General features: G+C 36.1%; 1 protein-coding gene across 1 annotated transcript; it reads left to right on the plus strand.

Moving 5' to 3' along the window:
• The first annotated feature begins 4,348 nt into the window (after positions 1 to 4,348).
• LOC130089418 (potassium/sodium hyperpolarization-activated cyclic nucleotide-gated channel 1-like) lies at positions 4,349 to 12,547 on the plus strand. Its single transcript, XM_056256724.1, has 10 exons — positions 4,349 to 4,488; positions 5,070 to 5,265; positions 5,381 to 5,482; positions 5,564 to 5,701; positions 6,556 to 6,717; positions 6,803 to 6,887; positions 7,236 to 7,363; positions 7,990 to 8,121; positions 8,256 to 8,490; positions 12,285 to 12,547. The coding sequence occupies exons 1-10, from the start codon at positions 4,349 to 4,351 to the stop codon at positions 12,545 to 12,547; spliced, it is 1,581 nt and encodes a 526-aa protein (XP_056112699.1).
• The last annotated feature ends 1,954 nt before the right edge of the window (positions 12,548 to 14,501 follow it).

Below are 14,501 nucleotides of genomic sequence, written 5' to 3' on the forward strand. Positions count from 1 at the left end.
ATTTATTTAATTTAAAAAACATTGTGATATTGTGAAATATTATTACCATTTAAAATAACTGCTGTCTATGTGAATATATTGTATAATGTAATTTATTCCTGTGATCTGAAGTGATCCTTCAGAAATCAATCTAATATGATGATTTGATGCTCAAGAAACAATCTGAAAATCTGGTAATTATCAATGATGAAAACAGTGCTTATATATATATATATATATATATATATATATATATATATATATATATATATATATATAATTTTTTTGAACGTAAATTTTTTTCCCCCAAGTATGTTTTGATGAATAGAAAGTTAAAAAGAGCAGCATTTATCTGAAATAGAAATCTTTTGTAACATTGTACACTACCATTCAAAAGTTTGGGGTCAGTAAGAAAATATTTTTTGGAAAGAAATTAACACTTTTATTCTGCAAGGATGCATTAAATTAATCAAAAGTGACAGCAAAGACATTTATAATGTTACATAAGATTCTATTTCAAATAAATGCTGTTCAGTTGAAATTTCTATTCATTAAAGTATCCTGAAAAAAAAATTACACAACTGTTTTCCCTGTTGATAATATTCAGAAATGCTACTTGAACCTAATCAACATATTAGAATGATTTCTGGAGGATCATGTGACACTGGAGACTGGAGTAATGATTCTGAAAATTCAGCTTTGATCACAGGAATAAATACAATTTTACAGTATTCAAATATGTGTACTGTAAAATTCAAAAAATCTGTTTTGTATTTTTAATCAAACTAGTGCAATGCCCGTGCAAAATCTGTTTTTGTGTGTTTTTAGTAATTGTTGGTTTGGTATGTTTGAGTTGCTGAATAGCCTAGGCTACTATTACACAGGACGAGCCTAAACTCTGAGAAAACGATAACGTTAAGCGCAGCAGAATAAAATATAATATTCAGAATTAAACAGTGTAGCTGACTTACAGATTCAGTTAACATCCACAAATGAATAAGCGCGACGATTCAGAGGTTCAGACCTTGGCTGGAGCAGGCTACACAGTGAACTCCGAGAAAACACTACGCTTGAGCAAACAGTTTGTGAATGGGCTACTACAAATGATGGCCGTGAATAGAATATAATATTCAGATATTTTTAAACCACAACCCTCTAATATCAGAATGTTTATTTTGGGGAGTGGCCACTCAGTGTGCAGTGTGAGCCAGAGTGGCCAGCGGCAAAAGCCAATGTGTGCTTCTTTTACATATCTTTTGCATTTCTAATCCAAACGACGTCAAACACGGCACTGCACTTACTCGTGCCCGTAGCAAGACACCTGTCATGTTTGAAATCCATCGGACTAACGGTTCGAGAGATATGCCCATTCAAAATCAGTTTTTGTGTGTGTTTTTAGTAATTGTTGTTCGGTGTGTTTGAGTGCTTATGGTTGCAATTACACAGCAAAAGTTCAGTGCCATTTTTATTTGTGCATGGTAGAAAGCAAATACTGATACTGACATAATGACATGCAATAAATATGGAAAATTGAACTACATGGTTGCAAAACAATTTATAATGGTGATATTAGGTGACATGTTTTTGGGTATCTGACAGGTAGCAGGAGTTTAGATTAGATTAGATTTACATTAGTGTCAACTTTGTTGTCATTGTGCAAATTACAATTATAGAGACAATGAAAGGAAGTTAGCGTAATATTCAGATATTTTTAAACCACAACCGTCTAATGTCATAATGTTTATATTTAAACCACAACCTTCAAAACATCATCTAAACATCTTCAATGTGTGCTTCTTTTACCGAGATATGCGAATAACAGACACACAGACATACGTTTCTGTAATTTAATGATAGATGTGTGTCTGTGTATGTTATATATTTATTAGGGCTGTCAAATGATTAATCACGATTAATCACATCCAAAATAAAAGTTTTTTTTACACAATATATGTGGGTGCACTGTGTATAATTATTTTATATATATAAATACACACACGTGCTTGTATATATTTAAGAAATATTTTCATGTATATACTGTATATAGATTTATATATAATTTATATTATATATAAATATAAATATTTTATATATAAATCATTTTTTTTCTTAAATATACATGCATGTGTGTGTATTTATATATATATACAAAATAATTATACACAGTGCATCCACATATATTATGTAAAAAAAACTTTTATTTTGGATGTGATTAATCGTGATTAATCATTTGACAGCCCTAATATTTATATATATTGTATATTATACGTGTGTGTGTACTATATATATTTTTAATCGCGATTCATCGATTTGACAGTATATATGTGCAAAATCAGTTTTTGAGTTGGTTTGGTGTGTTTGAGAGCTCATTGTTACAATTACACACCAAAAGTTCAGTGACATTTTTATTTGTGGTTGAAAGCAAATACTGATACTGACATAATGACATACAATAAATATGGGAAATTGAACTACATATATAACTAACTACTGACAACTAACTACTTCTGAATAACTACAATATTAGTTGTTATAAGAGTGTTTATGTCAGAATGTTTATTTTTAAACCACAACTTCAATGTGTGCTTCTTTTACCGATATATTTAACGATATCTTTTGTATTTCTAATCCAAACAACGTCAAACTTGGCACTGCACTTACTCGTGCCCGAAGCAAGACACCTGTCAAGTTTGAAAGCCATCAGACTAACGGTTCGAGAGATATGCGATTAACAGACAGACAGACACACAGACAGACAGACGTTCCTGTAAATGCAGCCTTTATAAGCATTAGATGCTTTGGCTTAAATATGAAGACCTCCGATGCAAAAGCCTCTAAAAGCATTCTCTGTCAAAAATGAGATAATAATATTGAGTGAATGCTCTCCGCACATAGTATTCGCTCATACTTACACTTCAAACTCACTAAATCCATTCAGAAATGCCGGTACTTAGGTAGAACCTATACATAGCATGACACCAATGTAATTATAATAAAATCACCTAATTAAGACACTGAAACATTTATTTCAATACTTACATTTATTTAAATAAAAAGTACAAAAAAATTGAAAGTGCTACTAATCATTTTCTATTGATGTCTCCTCATTTACAGTTGGAGTGATGATGCAAACATGAGTTCCATCAGCGGCTCCAACAACTCCAGGGAAGCTTGCAATTCTCATAAAAGTGGCTTGATTTTGCCGCATGGTTTGAAGATCAGTTGGAAAGTCAATGAACTGCCATAGTGGACAAAACTAGTTTTGTAGTTGTAGTTTCTGTAGCCTGTAGTTAGCCAAATAATATTATAAGATAAAAACCTTCACTAGTTTTTGTTCTTCCTTCATATTTTGAAATGTAAAAAAATTATATAGCTATATATATATATGTGTGTGTGAGTGTGTACCTATATTTTATTTTATTTGTTTTATTTTTTATTTTCTCACATTTTGATGAACTTGTAAGGTCATTAAAAACAAAAAAACAAAACAAAAACCTTTTTGTACTTTCCTCACTTTGGTCCATTACTATGTTTGGTGTGGTTAGTGCCACAATAGTGCTATTTCAGAACCTGCTTACTGTGGACTGAAGGGCCCAAGTCATCACCGGTGCACTGCTGCATTTTTCCAGTCGCCAGTCATGTCATTATTTCTTTTCATTACTGCAGTCAGAGCACTAATTTGTAGAGTGGGAGGAGTTATTGAAATTTCTTACTAAGATCAGTTACAAAGAATACCTTTACGATCAAGCCTGTATCGTTTATTTAACTGCCTGTCAATATACCATAATAAAGGCTACATAACATCATGTACATAACTCCAATACATTATATGTTCGTTGGAAAGTTTGTGTCTCCTCCTCTTTGCTGTCATCTTGTTACTCCTAGGACCTCTCCAGCACTCTTAAAAAATTTAGGAGCTGAGACCTAGTCTTAACACTAAATAACCTTTATGAATCACACTTATTCTTAAGTTTAGGAATAAGAGTAAAATTACGTCAATCTTAGTATTTTGACACACTTAATTCACTCTGAGCGGCTTTATACATGGTGTAAACAACGTGTGTGTGGTGCGCGCGCGGTTAAATGACTGTCATTGGAGTGTAGTAGGCTACTTAAATTTGTTCACGAAAATGTCTTACAATTTAAGGATAATTTCTTAATATTTAGCAACAAATCAATTAGTCCAATAAAACAATCCAGTGAGTGAACGAAGGAAGTTTTAATAAAGTGTAAAGCTAGTTTGCCATCATCACTGCTCGACTGTCACGCGCCGGTTCACAATCGCATCATTCTAAATTTCAAAAGGAAATAACGGATAGCTGCTACTTGTAACCGTATCTGCTGCAGTTGTTCAATGCTCCCAGTCGCGATGAGTGAAAATAGCGTAAGTGGTCTGGCAAAAACACGCTTGTCGTTGTCGGAACTTAAAGACATCGAAACAGGACGATCAATGTGTAACGATGAAGGTGAAACCCACCGCTGGGTCATCCACCCACGGACTCATTTCAGGTAACGTTAACGTTAACACAGACTCGCTATAGCCTCTCTCATGGAAACTAACGATCACCATATTTCATATTAACCAAGCTAAATCAGTTAATTATTCAGCATCAGCTTATGGTAATTAGAAGTGTGATCGTTGTAACGTAAAAATATATAATCTATATATTATGACGTCTTATTTTATCTCTAGGACGGTTAATTAAGAGTGAACATGAATGACAGACGATAACTGATTAACTTACACTGAACAAATATTTTTTGTAATATCTTAATAAAATCAAACACATTTCAAATACACATTTCAAATAAATATAAGTAATATCAAATGTAACAATAAAATTATAAATGTTACACTTGCAATTGAAATGAATACATAACGTGTTCTACTAATGATACTATGTGATATGTACCATGTTTTTTGCATGGTAATTAAAGGTATAAAGTCTACTATGGCATTATCACTATTTATTTAAATTAATACATTTGTCATCAGGATGTAATGTCTTCTTATGTCTGTCAATGTGCCGTTAATGCCATCACAGTGATCTAAAAAGAAATGTTAACATTTGCCTTTTTCTGTCTTTTAGGCACTACTATCTTGTGTATATGGTGGTCTTAACATTTGTGAACCTTATAACAATTCCTCTGGACATGGCATTTTCTGATGATATGCATGGTAGTGCCCACAAATACTGGGTGGCTTTCAATGTCTACTCAGACCTCATGTTTTGTGTTGATGTCGGCCTTAATTTCCGAATGGGCATTTTCAGTGAAGACGGTCAGGTATGAACATGCCTTCATTGTCTTGTACTATAGTGTAATATTAATTATTTATTACGGCTTTACCTTTCTAAAATACAGTTAAAAATGGACACAATGCATTCCCATTTCTGTCTAGGCCATCCTTGATCCGAAATTGATAAGAAAGGATTATTTCAGGTCTTGGTTTGTTCCTGATGTGGTGGCTGCATTTCCGGTTGACATTATCATTATTATTGTGGTAATTGTATTCATCAGTTAATATCACTCACACTGATCAAATTGTAGAGATTCTTCTTACAGTACAATTATTTCACCACAGGAGCATGTTGATCACGCTGACACTGCTTCACTGGTGGCTTCGAAGTTGGTGCGGATGCTCATGTTTGTGAGGATTCTCAGTTTGATCCGTTTACTCCGTCTGCCAAAGCTTCTGAGATTCTGCTTTGAATTGGAAAGTGTAAGTTTCAGCACAACTCACCGTCATGTTTTTGCAAGAAATGATCAATGGCAATATGTTCACACTGTACAGCCAGAGGAGAACTTTCCTTACCACAGTCGCCTTTGGCTTGCTCGCAGGGGGAAAATTATAAATGAAAGAAGACACAATTTGTTATGAAACTTTAAAAGGAACTTCCAAATGATCACATATGGGATTGAAGATATTATTTATGTACAGTAGCACTTTACATTGTTTCAAAGCTTGACTTGAGAAATGCGTAAAAATAAAGGCTCCAATAAAAAGGCTGGCATATTCAAAGTTATACAAAGAAGGACTTATTCTCTAGTTTTTCAGAAAACCATCTATGATCCGATCATTTAAAGGGATAGTTCACCCAAAAAGGAAAACTTTGTCATAATTTACTCACCCTCATGTTGTTCCAAACATGTATGAGCTTCTTTTTTCTGTTGAACTGAAAAAAAAGATATTTTTAACAATGTTGTCCAGACAGTTGGCAGCTCCTATTGACTTCCTTGGTATTTTTTTGGAAGTCAAAGGTTGCCGTCAACTGTCTGGTTACTAACATTCAACAAAATATCATCTTTTGTGTTATAAAAAAATAATAATTATAATATAGCAACTCAAGAACCAAACCTAAAATATAATTTAATAATAAGATTTAAAAAAAAAAAAAAAAACCTTTAAAAATAAGATAAAATTATTTTTAATATAATTTTTTGTAGTATTTTCTCACATTTTTCCTCCTCTGTCATAACACGATAAACCAGCAAGTAACAGGACATTTTTTGGTTGTATTTTGTACACCCATATTGTTCTATACATACTTTATGTTTTATTATCTATCATTTTAGGTGTCAGATGTCCAGCTTGAGCAAGGCAAAAAGTTATTCAGGGTTGTCTTCGTGTTCATGATGATGATCCTGATTTGTCACTGGAACACTTGTGTTCACTACTTCATCTCTGTAATGGAAGAGTTTCCAGCTGACAGCTGGGTTGTAAAGGAAAAAATTGTGGTATGTCTAATTTTTTATTGCTTATGCAGGCATTTGTTTGACATGTGTTCAACATGTCTTCCTTTTTTTCTGTAAAATTTTGCAGAATGCCTCGATCGGGGAAAAATACTCCTATGCTTCCTTCAGAGCTTTCTCTCGAATGGCCTGGAGATCAACTGACTCACCAACACGTACGCCGCACAACATTCTTTCCACATTAATCATTTTTCGGGAAATGATAATCAATCTAAAAATCAGTCTTTGGTGCAGAAAAATGTCTCCTGAAATCACTTTAATCGGTGGCATTTGCTAAGGCCAGCATCACTTTTACGAATGTGAAAGTGATCAGAGATATGATTTCCATCTGCCAGATGAAAACAAAAGGCAATGGCTTAGCCATGCCATGGCACCGGCTGGCCTTAGCCAACCTTATGCCATTGTGGCATAAGGTTTTGCATGAGCAAACACCACTGAAGAACTGTAAGAAAAAAAAAAGTTTACATTGAACTAAAGTGATTTCTTTTTGGGGTTTTTTTTAGGTGTGGATGAACTGTGGATAGCTATTGTAAGTATGGTGATTGGAATTATAATGTGTTCTGCATTTATTTCTTGCGTGATCACAGCATTTGGGAGCATGTCTGCAACTGGCAATGCATACAAGGTAAAGGTGAATTTTAAGAGTTAAAACAATTAAAGCCATTTGTTTATTGTTCGTATATAGGCCATGAGACGGGACCCCAAATTTGGGCTACCAGTACCATTTTGAGGGATTAAATTTCTTTTTGATTTTCATGAAGGTACACATCTCTAGTGTTGGAAAATGTGTGATAGCATCCGATCCATGGTAGCTTTCATTAGAAATCAACACGTATATCATCCTACCTCAAGGTAAGGTGTTCAGTGACTACAAGAGAGAAAAATTGATCCTTTTATAATTTTAAAAATGTATTAAATTATATATTTTTTATTATAAAAATGTATAATTTTTTTATAAAATTTAAAAATTTAAAATTTATTTAAAGATAAATCCTTTTATTTAAAGATTTATCCTTTTTCTTGACATATGTTTGAAAATCATCCTCCGTAACCAAAAACTACCTTGAATCTAATGCTATCACACATTTTTCAAATACAGGGTCATATACCTACACTAAAATCACCATGCGGTTTAATCCCTCAAAATGGTACCAATCAACCCTCTATCTCAAAGCCTAATATGTTAAGTTTGTTTATTCAACAAATAAATACAAGGCGGCTCTGATGATATTATGCCATGATATATAAATATTTCAGATAAACCAGCTACAATCCTCCACAAACTTCCAAACGCTGCCCAGAGTGTTGCGCCAACGTATCACTGCCCAGTACAAGTGGCAGTGGGATAAAGAGAACATCCTTGACATTATGTCAAAACAGCTCAGAAAGGTTTCTAATTGATTCATAAATATAAACTTCAGATAACACACAATACGTTTTTCCCCTGTTCAAACAATCATTTGGCCCAAACAGTATTTTGTTTAGAAATAATTTTTAATAGTGCTATGTTTTCTGTTTCAAAGGATATTATGGCAGAAATATGCTCCAACCTGTTGAACAAAGGCATGTTTTTGTCGTTTAACGAAGAATTCACCGAAGCCATCTTGATGAAGTTGGACAAAGAGTTCTTCAATGCAGATGACATCATCATTCGTCAGAATGCTCAACCTGACAATATGTTCTTCATTGACTATGGACGGGTGCTTGTGAAGAACGAGGCTTTCCAAATGGAGCTGTGTGGTGGAGATCACTTTGGAGGTGATGTATGAGAAACTTACTGTTCTGTGATTCAGTTGAGAAGTAGTCTCGTGTAGAGTAACGGCATAAAGTCTGGTCCACATTGCAGTGCTAGTCAAGTCAAATTTAGCACTTTTCAAATACACATTGTTTCAAAGCAGCTTTACAGAAAATCATGTTAATGTTTATAATACCTGAATTTCTAATATATAATTTTTAATATATAATTAGTCTCAGCTGCCTGATTTTTATATATATATACACATACACACACACACACATAATAGATATATAGTGTAACGATCGGAGGAAATGATACACTCACTTAACCGTTTTAAGGCTCTTTTATTAACGTGAGCACCTGTGTGGCCGATGCTCTAACCTCACATGGGAAAAAAAAACTTTTTTACCAAAACCCGCCCCCGCATAACTGCGCAGGCTCGTTCTCCAGAAGAAAAGCCCACGCCTTAAAGCCCCACACAACCAGAACACATAACACATGAAAGAAAAAACATGCATGTAGATATTGAACATAAACAGACTTTAGACTTGCTACACTGCTCCCCCTTCACAAAGTTCCTCGACCTCGAGGGAACAAACAAAGTTCCTGAACCGTCTCGGCAGCCTTCTGACACGTTGAGGCCGCAGTTGCCCTTCCTGTGCAACTGAAATCGGGCTTTATGAATGTGAGGTTTGCAGCTCAAGAACTGGTGTGGCTGCATGTGGGTCTGCCAGAGGACTGGAAGTGCTTGACTGGGGACCTGGTCCACCCTCCGGGGTAGGCACAACTGTAGAGGAGGCCGGTGTTTGGGCTGTAGCAGTACTTCCTCTTTAAGGTGCCAATCTGTCTCGGTGAACGGCCACCTTCCTACCCCTCAGAGGCAACTCCACCTCAGTAAACCACTTCTCCGATTCTCTCCAGAACACTGCATAGTTCAACCCACTTGGAGTCCAGTTTAGGGCACTTGCCCTTCTTTCTCTGAGGGCTGTACACCCACACCAGCTCTCCTGCTGTGAAATGCCGCCCTTTTACCTTCAGGTCATAATTTCGCTTCTGCCGGGTCCCCGCTTTTAACAACTGCTTCCTTGCAAAATTATGAGCGGCTTCCTAGCATACTCAGGGCCCGGGGGCACAGCGAACCGACTGAACATGCCATCCACTGACGCGTTCACCACTGTCTCGGCTTCTTGGTCAGGCAGTGCATAAGCTTCTGTCCATTTAGTGAAATAATCCATATCTGTCAGCACAAACCTGTTACCCCTCTCGGAACATGGAAAAGGACCCATTACATCTACCCCCACTCTCTCCATAGGGGCTCCTACAGGGAACTGTTGCAGGGGAGCGAGGGACTGGCCAGACGGGCCATTGCGGGCAGTGCAACCATCACACCGCCGCCAAAAATCCTCCACATCTCTCCTCACAAGCCCCCAGTAAAAACTCTTTCTGACACGTTTGAGTGTTTTTGAAACCCCGAAGTGTCCAGACCCCACCGTCCCATGGGCAGCCCTGATAACCCCCTCCCGCAGCGACCTGGGCACCACCACCTCCCACCTCCCCTGCCACCATGTCTGTTTGTTGTACTCGTGAAAGTTCGGCGGTGCTCGGCGGCACTCGGCTCCGGCAACGAAAGCCTGGCGTCTGCAGCCAATCCTCCTAGTAGCCTCCCTCACACGAGCCTTGTGTGATTCCAGAAAGTCTTCCTCTGTCGCGAATTGATCGGAAGCCCATGCCGAAGCGCCTAGAGCCTCACGAAACATCCGACTTGCTTCTGGCTCAGGCTTAATCTTTTCTTTAGTCTGCCTCCGCATCGTGTTTCAGGGGCGATAACAAGAGCAATTTCGTATACTGCAAACTGGATCCAAAAAATCCCACTTCTGACACCAGTGTAACGATCGGAGGAAATGATAGACTCACTTAACAGTTTTAAGCCTCTTTTATTAACGTGAGCACCTGTGTGGCCGATGCTCTAACCTCACATGGGAAAAAAAACTTTTTTACCAAAACCCGCCCCCGCATAACTGCGCAGGCTCGTTCTCCAGAATAACAGCCCACGCCTTAAAGCCCCACACAACCAGAACATATTGAACATAAACACAGTCTTTAGACTTGCTACAATATAATATACTATATATTAGGGGTGGAACGGTACATGTATTCATATCGAACCGAAACGGTACGGGCATCACGGTTCGGTGCACGAATTTACACGGAGAATACACGGTATAAAAATAAATAAAACTCGCGTGCAAATTAATTAATGTAATGCGGAACTACTATTGGATACGCGGGTTCTTTAGGGACACATAATCTGTACCATCGGCTTAGCTCTGAACGCGCGTTCACTTCAAACGTTGGCTTTATATGCGCGTCCTATTCGCTTTGGACTGGCGTCAAACTAGACGCGAATTTGACGGTCTATTCGCGTTTGGTGTGACCGCACAATGAACAGGCTGCGATGTCAAGATTGCAATGCTGTGTGTGTGTGTGTGTGTGTGTGTGTGTGTGTGTGTGTGTGTGTGTGTGTGAGTGTGTGTGTGAGTGTGTGTGTGAGAGAGAGAGAGAGAGAGAGAGAGAGAGAGAGCGAGAGGCGCGGGCGCGATTGAACACTGGAAACATAAAAAACATACTCCGTCATTTTGTTCAGATCATTACCTGCAACCTGCAAAGTGTTTACTTATATTTGTGTACATTCGCAATAAAACACAACATTGTGCTTTTTGTCACACTGTAAACTCTTGTCAAACTGTAACCTACAACTGTCACCCAACCAAAATCACACACACTGTTTTAAAAGCAAAACATATTTATCCAACCCCATTTTAAAACAGTCTGTGGGTCCCATCTTTTGGACATTCATCATATTGCATTGGTTTTCATTTCTTGTCCTCGGAGCACTAATCTTACACATTCTACATTGATTAAAAAAAGAAAATCGAATGTGTTTTTAATGGTAGTATTATTTTATACAGAAATCAATTATTTATAATTCAGATGAGAATAATGTTACATTGTCAATTAATAATGTTAATTAAAATTAAGGAAAACAAATATATTGATCTGAAATAGCAAAATAATTTTAAATTAATTACCAAACATATCGCAAGGTCTTTTTGTCTTTTTATTAATTTAATTAATAAACGAATTATATAAAACTATTGTCAGTGCACTAAAAATAAACTGGTTCTATGCCTTTATTAATAAAACTTATTTAAAAAATACAATGCCTTCTGCATTTTTGTTTTGCTTTTCCCTCCATTGTACCGAAATCGTACCGAACCGTGATGTCTGAACCGAGGTATGAACCGAACCGTGACTTCTGTGTACCGTTCCACCCCTAATATATATATATATACAGTATGTGTTAAAAAATATGCTATTTTTTAGTAACCCAAGAACGCTTTGTAATCACGCCATGTCGTACGAGGCTCAAGTGGAAACATAACTGGAACCATTACTTACCGTTCTTAGAACTGTTCGTCTCGACGGTGGAAAAGCTGCTTTTGTTTCATATCAAGAGGAACCTCTTGTCTGTCGCCACGTTGTCAGTGTCCTCTTTACTCCGCAATGTTTATCACTGCATGAGAAAACAGAGGTGTGTTATGAGAGCGTGAGAACAGCGTCAATTACATGAGTTTCACACTCAAAAATGCTCAAAATTAGATTACAGAGCTTGCCAGATCAAGAAAATGTTTTCCCAGTTTTGTGTGCAGTATTGATCAGATGGTCAGTCAGATAATCTTTGCTGTGAAACTCCAATGTGTTTTAAACAACCAGCCTCATACTCACCATTTTAAGAAGTTTTGTGTTTCTGCAGAGATCAGCTTCCTGTTTGGTGGAAGGCAGTTGGCCAAAGTTTCTGCTCTGACCACCTGCAGCCTTTTCACCCTGTCATTACAAGAGTTTCAGGAACTTGAGAAGGAGTTCCCACATGTTGTGAACGAACTGAGGGGAGCAGCTGAAAAGCTGAAAAATGATCTAGAAAGTAAGCCTTGCGTTATGATTTGCTTTGTTTGTACGGTCATCGTGAGGCAGGGGACATGTTCGGTTCTAAGTTTTGTCATGGCCATGACACTTTAACTTGTGGGAACGTGATAAAAAGTAGTGGCCACGAGATTTTGTCAAGGTAGCGCATCCTTATGTCGTGGCCACACAATGTAAAGTTAAATGCGCAAACAATCTGTGCGACCATAGCAACCCTTTAATTATCAGAAATGGATAGGACTATAATAATATTTATATTTTGACAAAATAAGGGCTATTATATTGAATGCAATGTTGCCTTTAGACTGCATTTGAATGAAGTTTATTATCAATAAATGATGAATGAACATAAAATAATGCAGGCCTAAAAGAAAACATTTTTATCCATCCCATCTCACAGCCTCTTAAATCCATTCAATGATCGTGTCTTTATTTATTAATATTATTATTATTATGATTGCACAGGTTGTTTACGCATTTAACTCATGGCCATGAGATAAATGTCTTTCTCTCAACGTAGGAAAACATAATGATGCTTTATTACGCTGCGGTTGTCTGTTTTAGCAGACTACTGCCATCTAGTGGTAGCAGGTTTTCTCAGACAGTGTGTGTGGATCGTTCCAGGCTAAACCGGCGAAATGAAAGTCTCAAAATCCAAATGAATCAAATAGGATTGAATCAGAAACGAGTCAATGAATGCACGCGTGTCACAAATGAACATCTATGGCAAGCCGTTTTAGCTTAAATTGTACCCAGCCTTATTTGTAGTAATTTCATTTTTACTAGTAAAAATTTAAGTAGAGAACTTTACAATTCAATTCGTACTAGTAGCAATTACAATTAGAGAGCTCTCTAATTCAATTCTTACTAGTAACAATTGCGATTAGAGAGCTCTCTAATTCGATTCTTACTAGTAAGAATGTAATTGCAGAGCTCTTTAATTGAATTAAAGAGCTCTGCAATTGCATTCTTACTAGTAAGAATTAAATTAGAGAGCTCTCTAAATCAGTTTTTACTAGTAAGAATTACATTAGGAGAGCTCTTTAATGCAATTCTTACTAGTAAAAACTGATTTAGAGAGCTCTCTAATTCAGTTCTTACTAGTAAGAATGCAATTGCAGAGCTCTTTAATTCAATTAGAGAGCTCTTTAATGCAATTCTTACTAGTAGGAATTCAATTAGAGAGCTCTACAATTCAATTCTTACTAGTAGCAATTACAATTAGAGAGCTCTCTAATTCAATTCTTACTAGTGAAAATACAATAGAGAGCTCTCTAATTCAGTTATTACTAGTAACAATTACAATTGCAGAGCTCTCTAATTCAATTCTTACTAGTAACAATTCCAATTAGAGAGCTCTACAAATGAATTCTTACTAGTCATATGTCTCCATTGACTTCCATTCATTTTTAATTACAGAGCTCTTTAATTGAATTGTTACTAGTAAGAATTACAATTAGAGAGCTCTACAATTGAATTGTTACTAGTAAGAATTACCATTAGAGAGCTCTCTAATCCAATTATGACTAGTAACAATTGCAATTAGAGAGCTCTCTAATTCAATTCTTACTAGTAACAATTTAATTGTAGAGCTCTCTAATTGAATTGTTACTAGTCATAATTGGATTAGAGAGCTCTCTAATGGTAATTCTTACTAGTAACAATTTAATTGTAGAGCTCTCTAATTGAATTGTTACTAGTAACAATTACAATTAAAGAGCTCTGTAATTTAATTATAGAGCTCTCTAATTGCATTCTTACTAGTAACAATTCAATTAGAGAGCTCTCTAATGCAATTGTTACTAGTAAGAATTACAATTATAGAGCTCTCTAATTCAATTCTTACTAGTAACAACTCAATTGCAGAGCTCTTTAATTCAATTAGAGAGCTCTCTATTTCAATTGTTACTAGTAAGAATGCAATTAAAGAGCTCTCTAATCCAATTATTACTAGTAAGAATTCCAATTAGAGAGCTCTCTAATTCAGTTGTTACTAGTAAGAATGCAATTGCAGAGCTCTTTAATTCAATTACAGAGCTCTGCAATTATA

The sequence above is a fragment of the Rhinichthys klamathensis genome, unplaced genomic scaffold, assembly GCF_029890125.1.
Source record: "Rhinichthys klamathensis goyatoka isolate OS25496 unplaced genomic scaffold, OSU_Roscu_1.1 h1tg000131l_1, whole genome shotgun sequence".
NCBI lineage: Eukaryota > Metazoa > Chordata > Actinopteri > Cypriniformes > Leuciscidae > Rhinichthys > Rhinichthys klamathensis.

Coding starts and splice junctions, on each gene's coding strand:
- LOC130089418 (XM_056256724.1), top strand. CDS start 4,349: ATGAGTGAAAATAGCGTAAGTGGTCTGGCAAAAACACGCTTGTCGTTG. Junction 5,483..5,563: donor ACATTATCATTATTATTGTG/GTAATTGTATTC, acceptor ATTTCACCACAG/GAGCATGTTGATCACGCTGA. Junction 6,888..7,235: donor ATCAACTGACTCACCAACAC/GTACGCCGCACA, acceptor GGTTTTTTTTAG/GTGTGGATGAACTGTGGATA.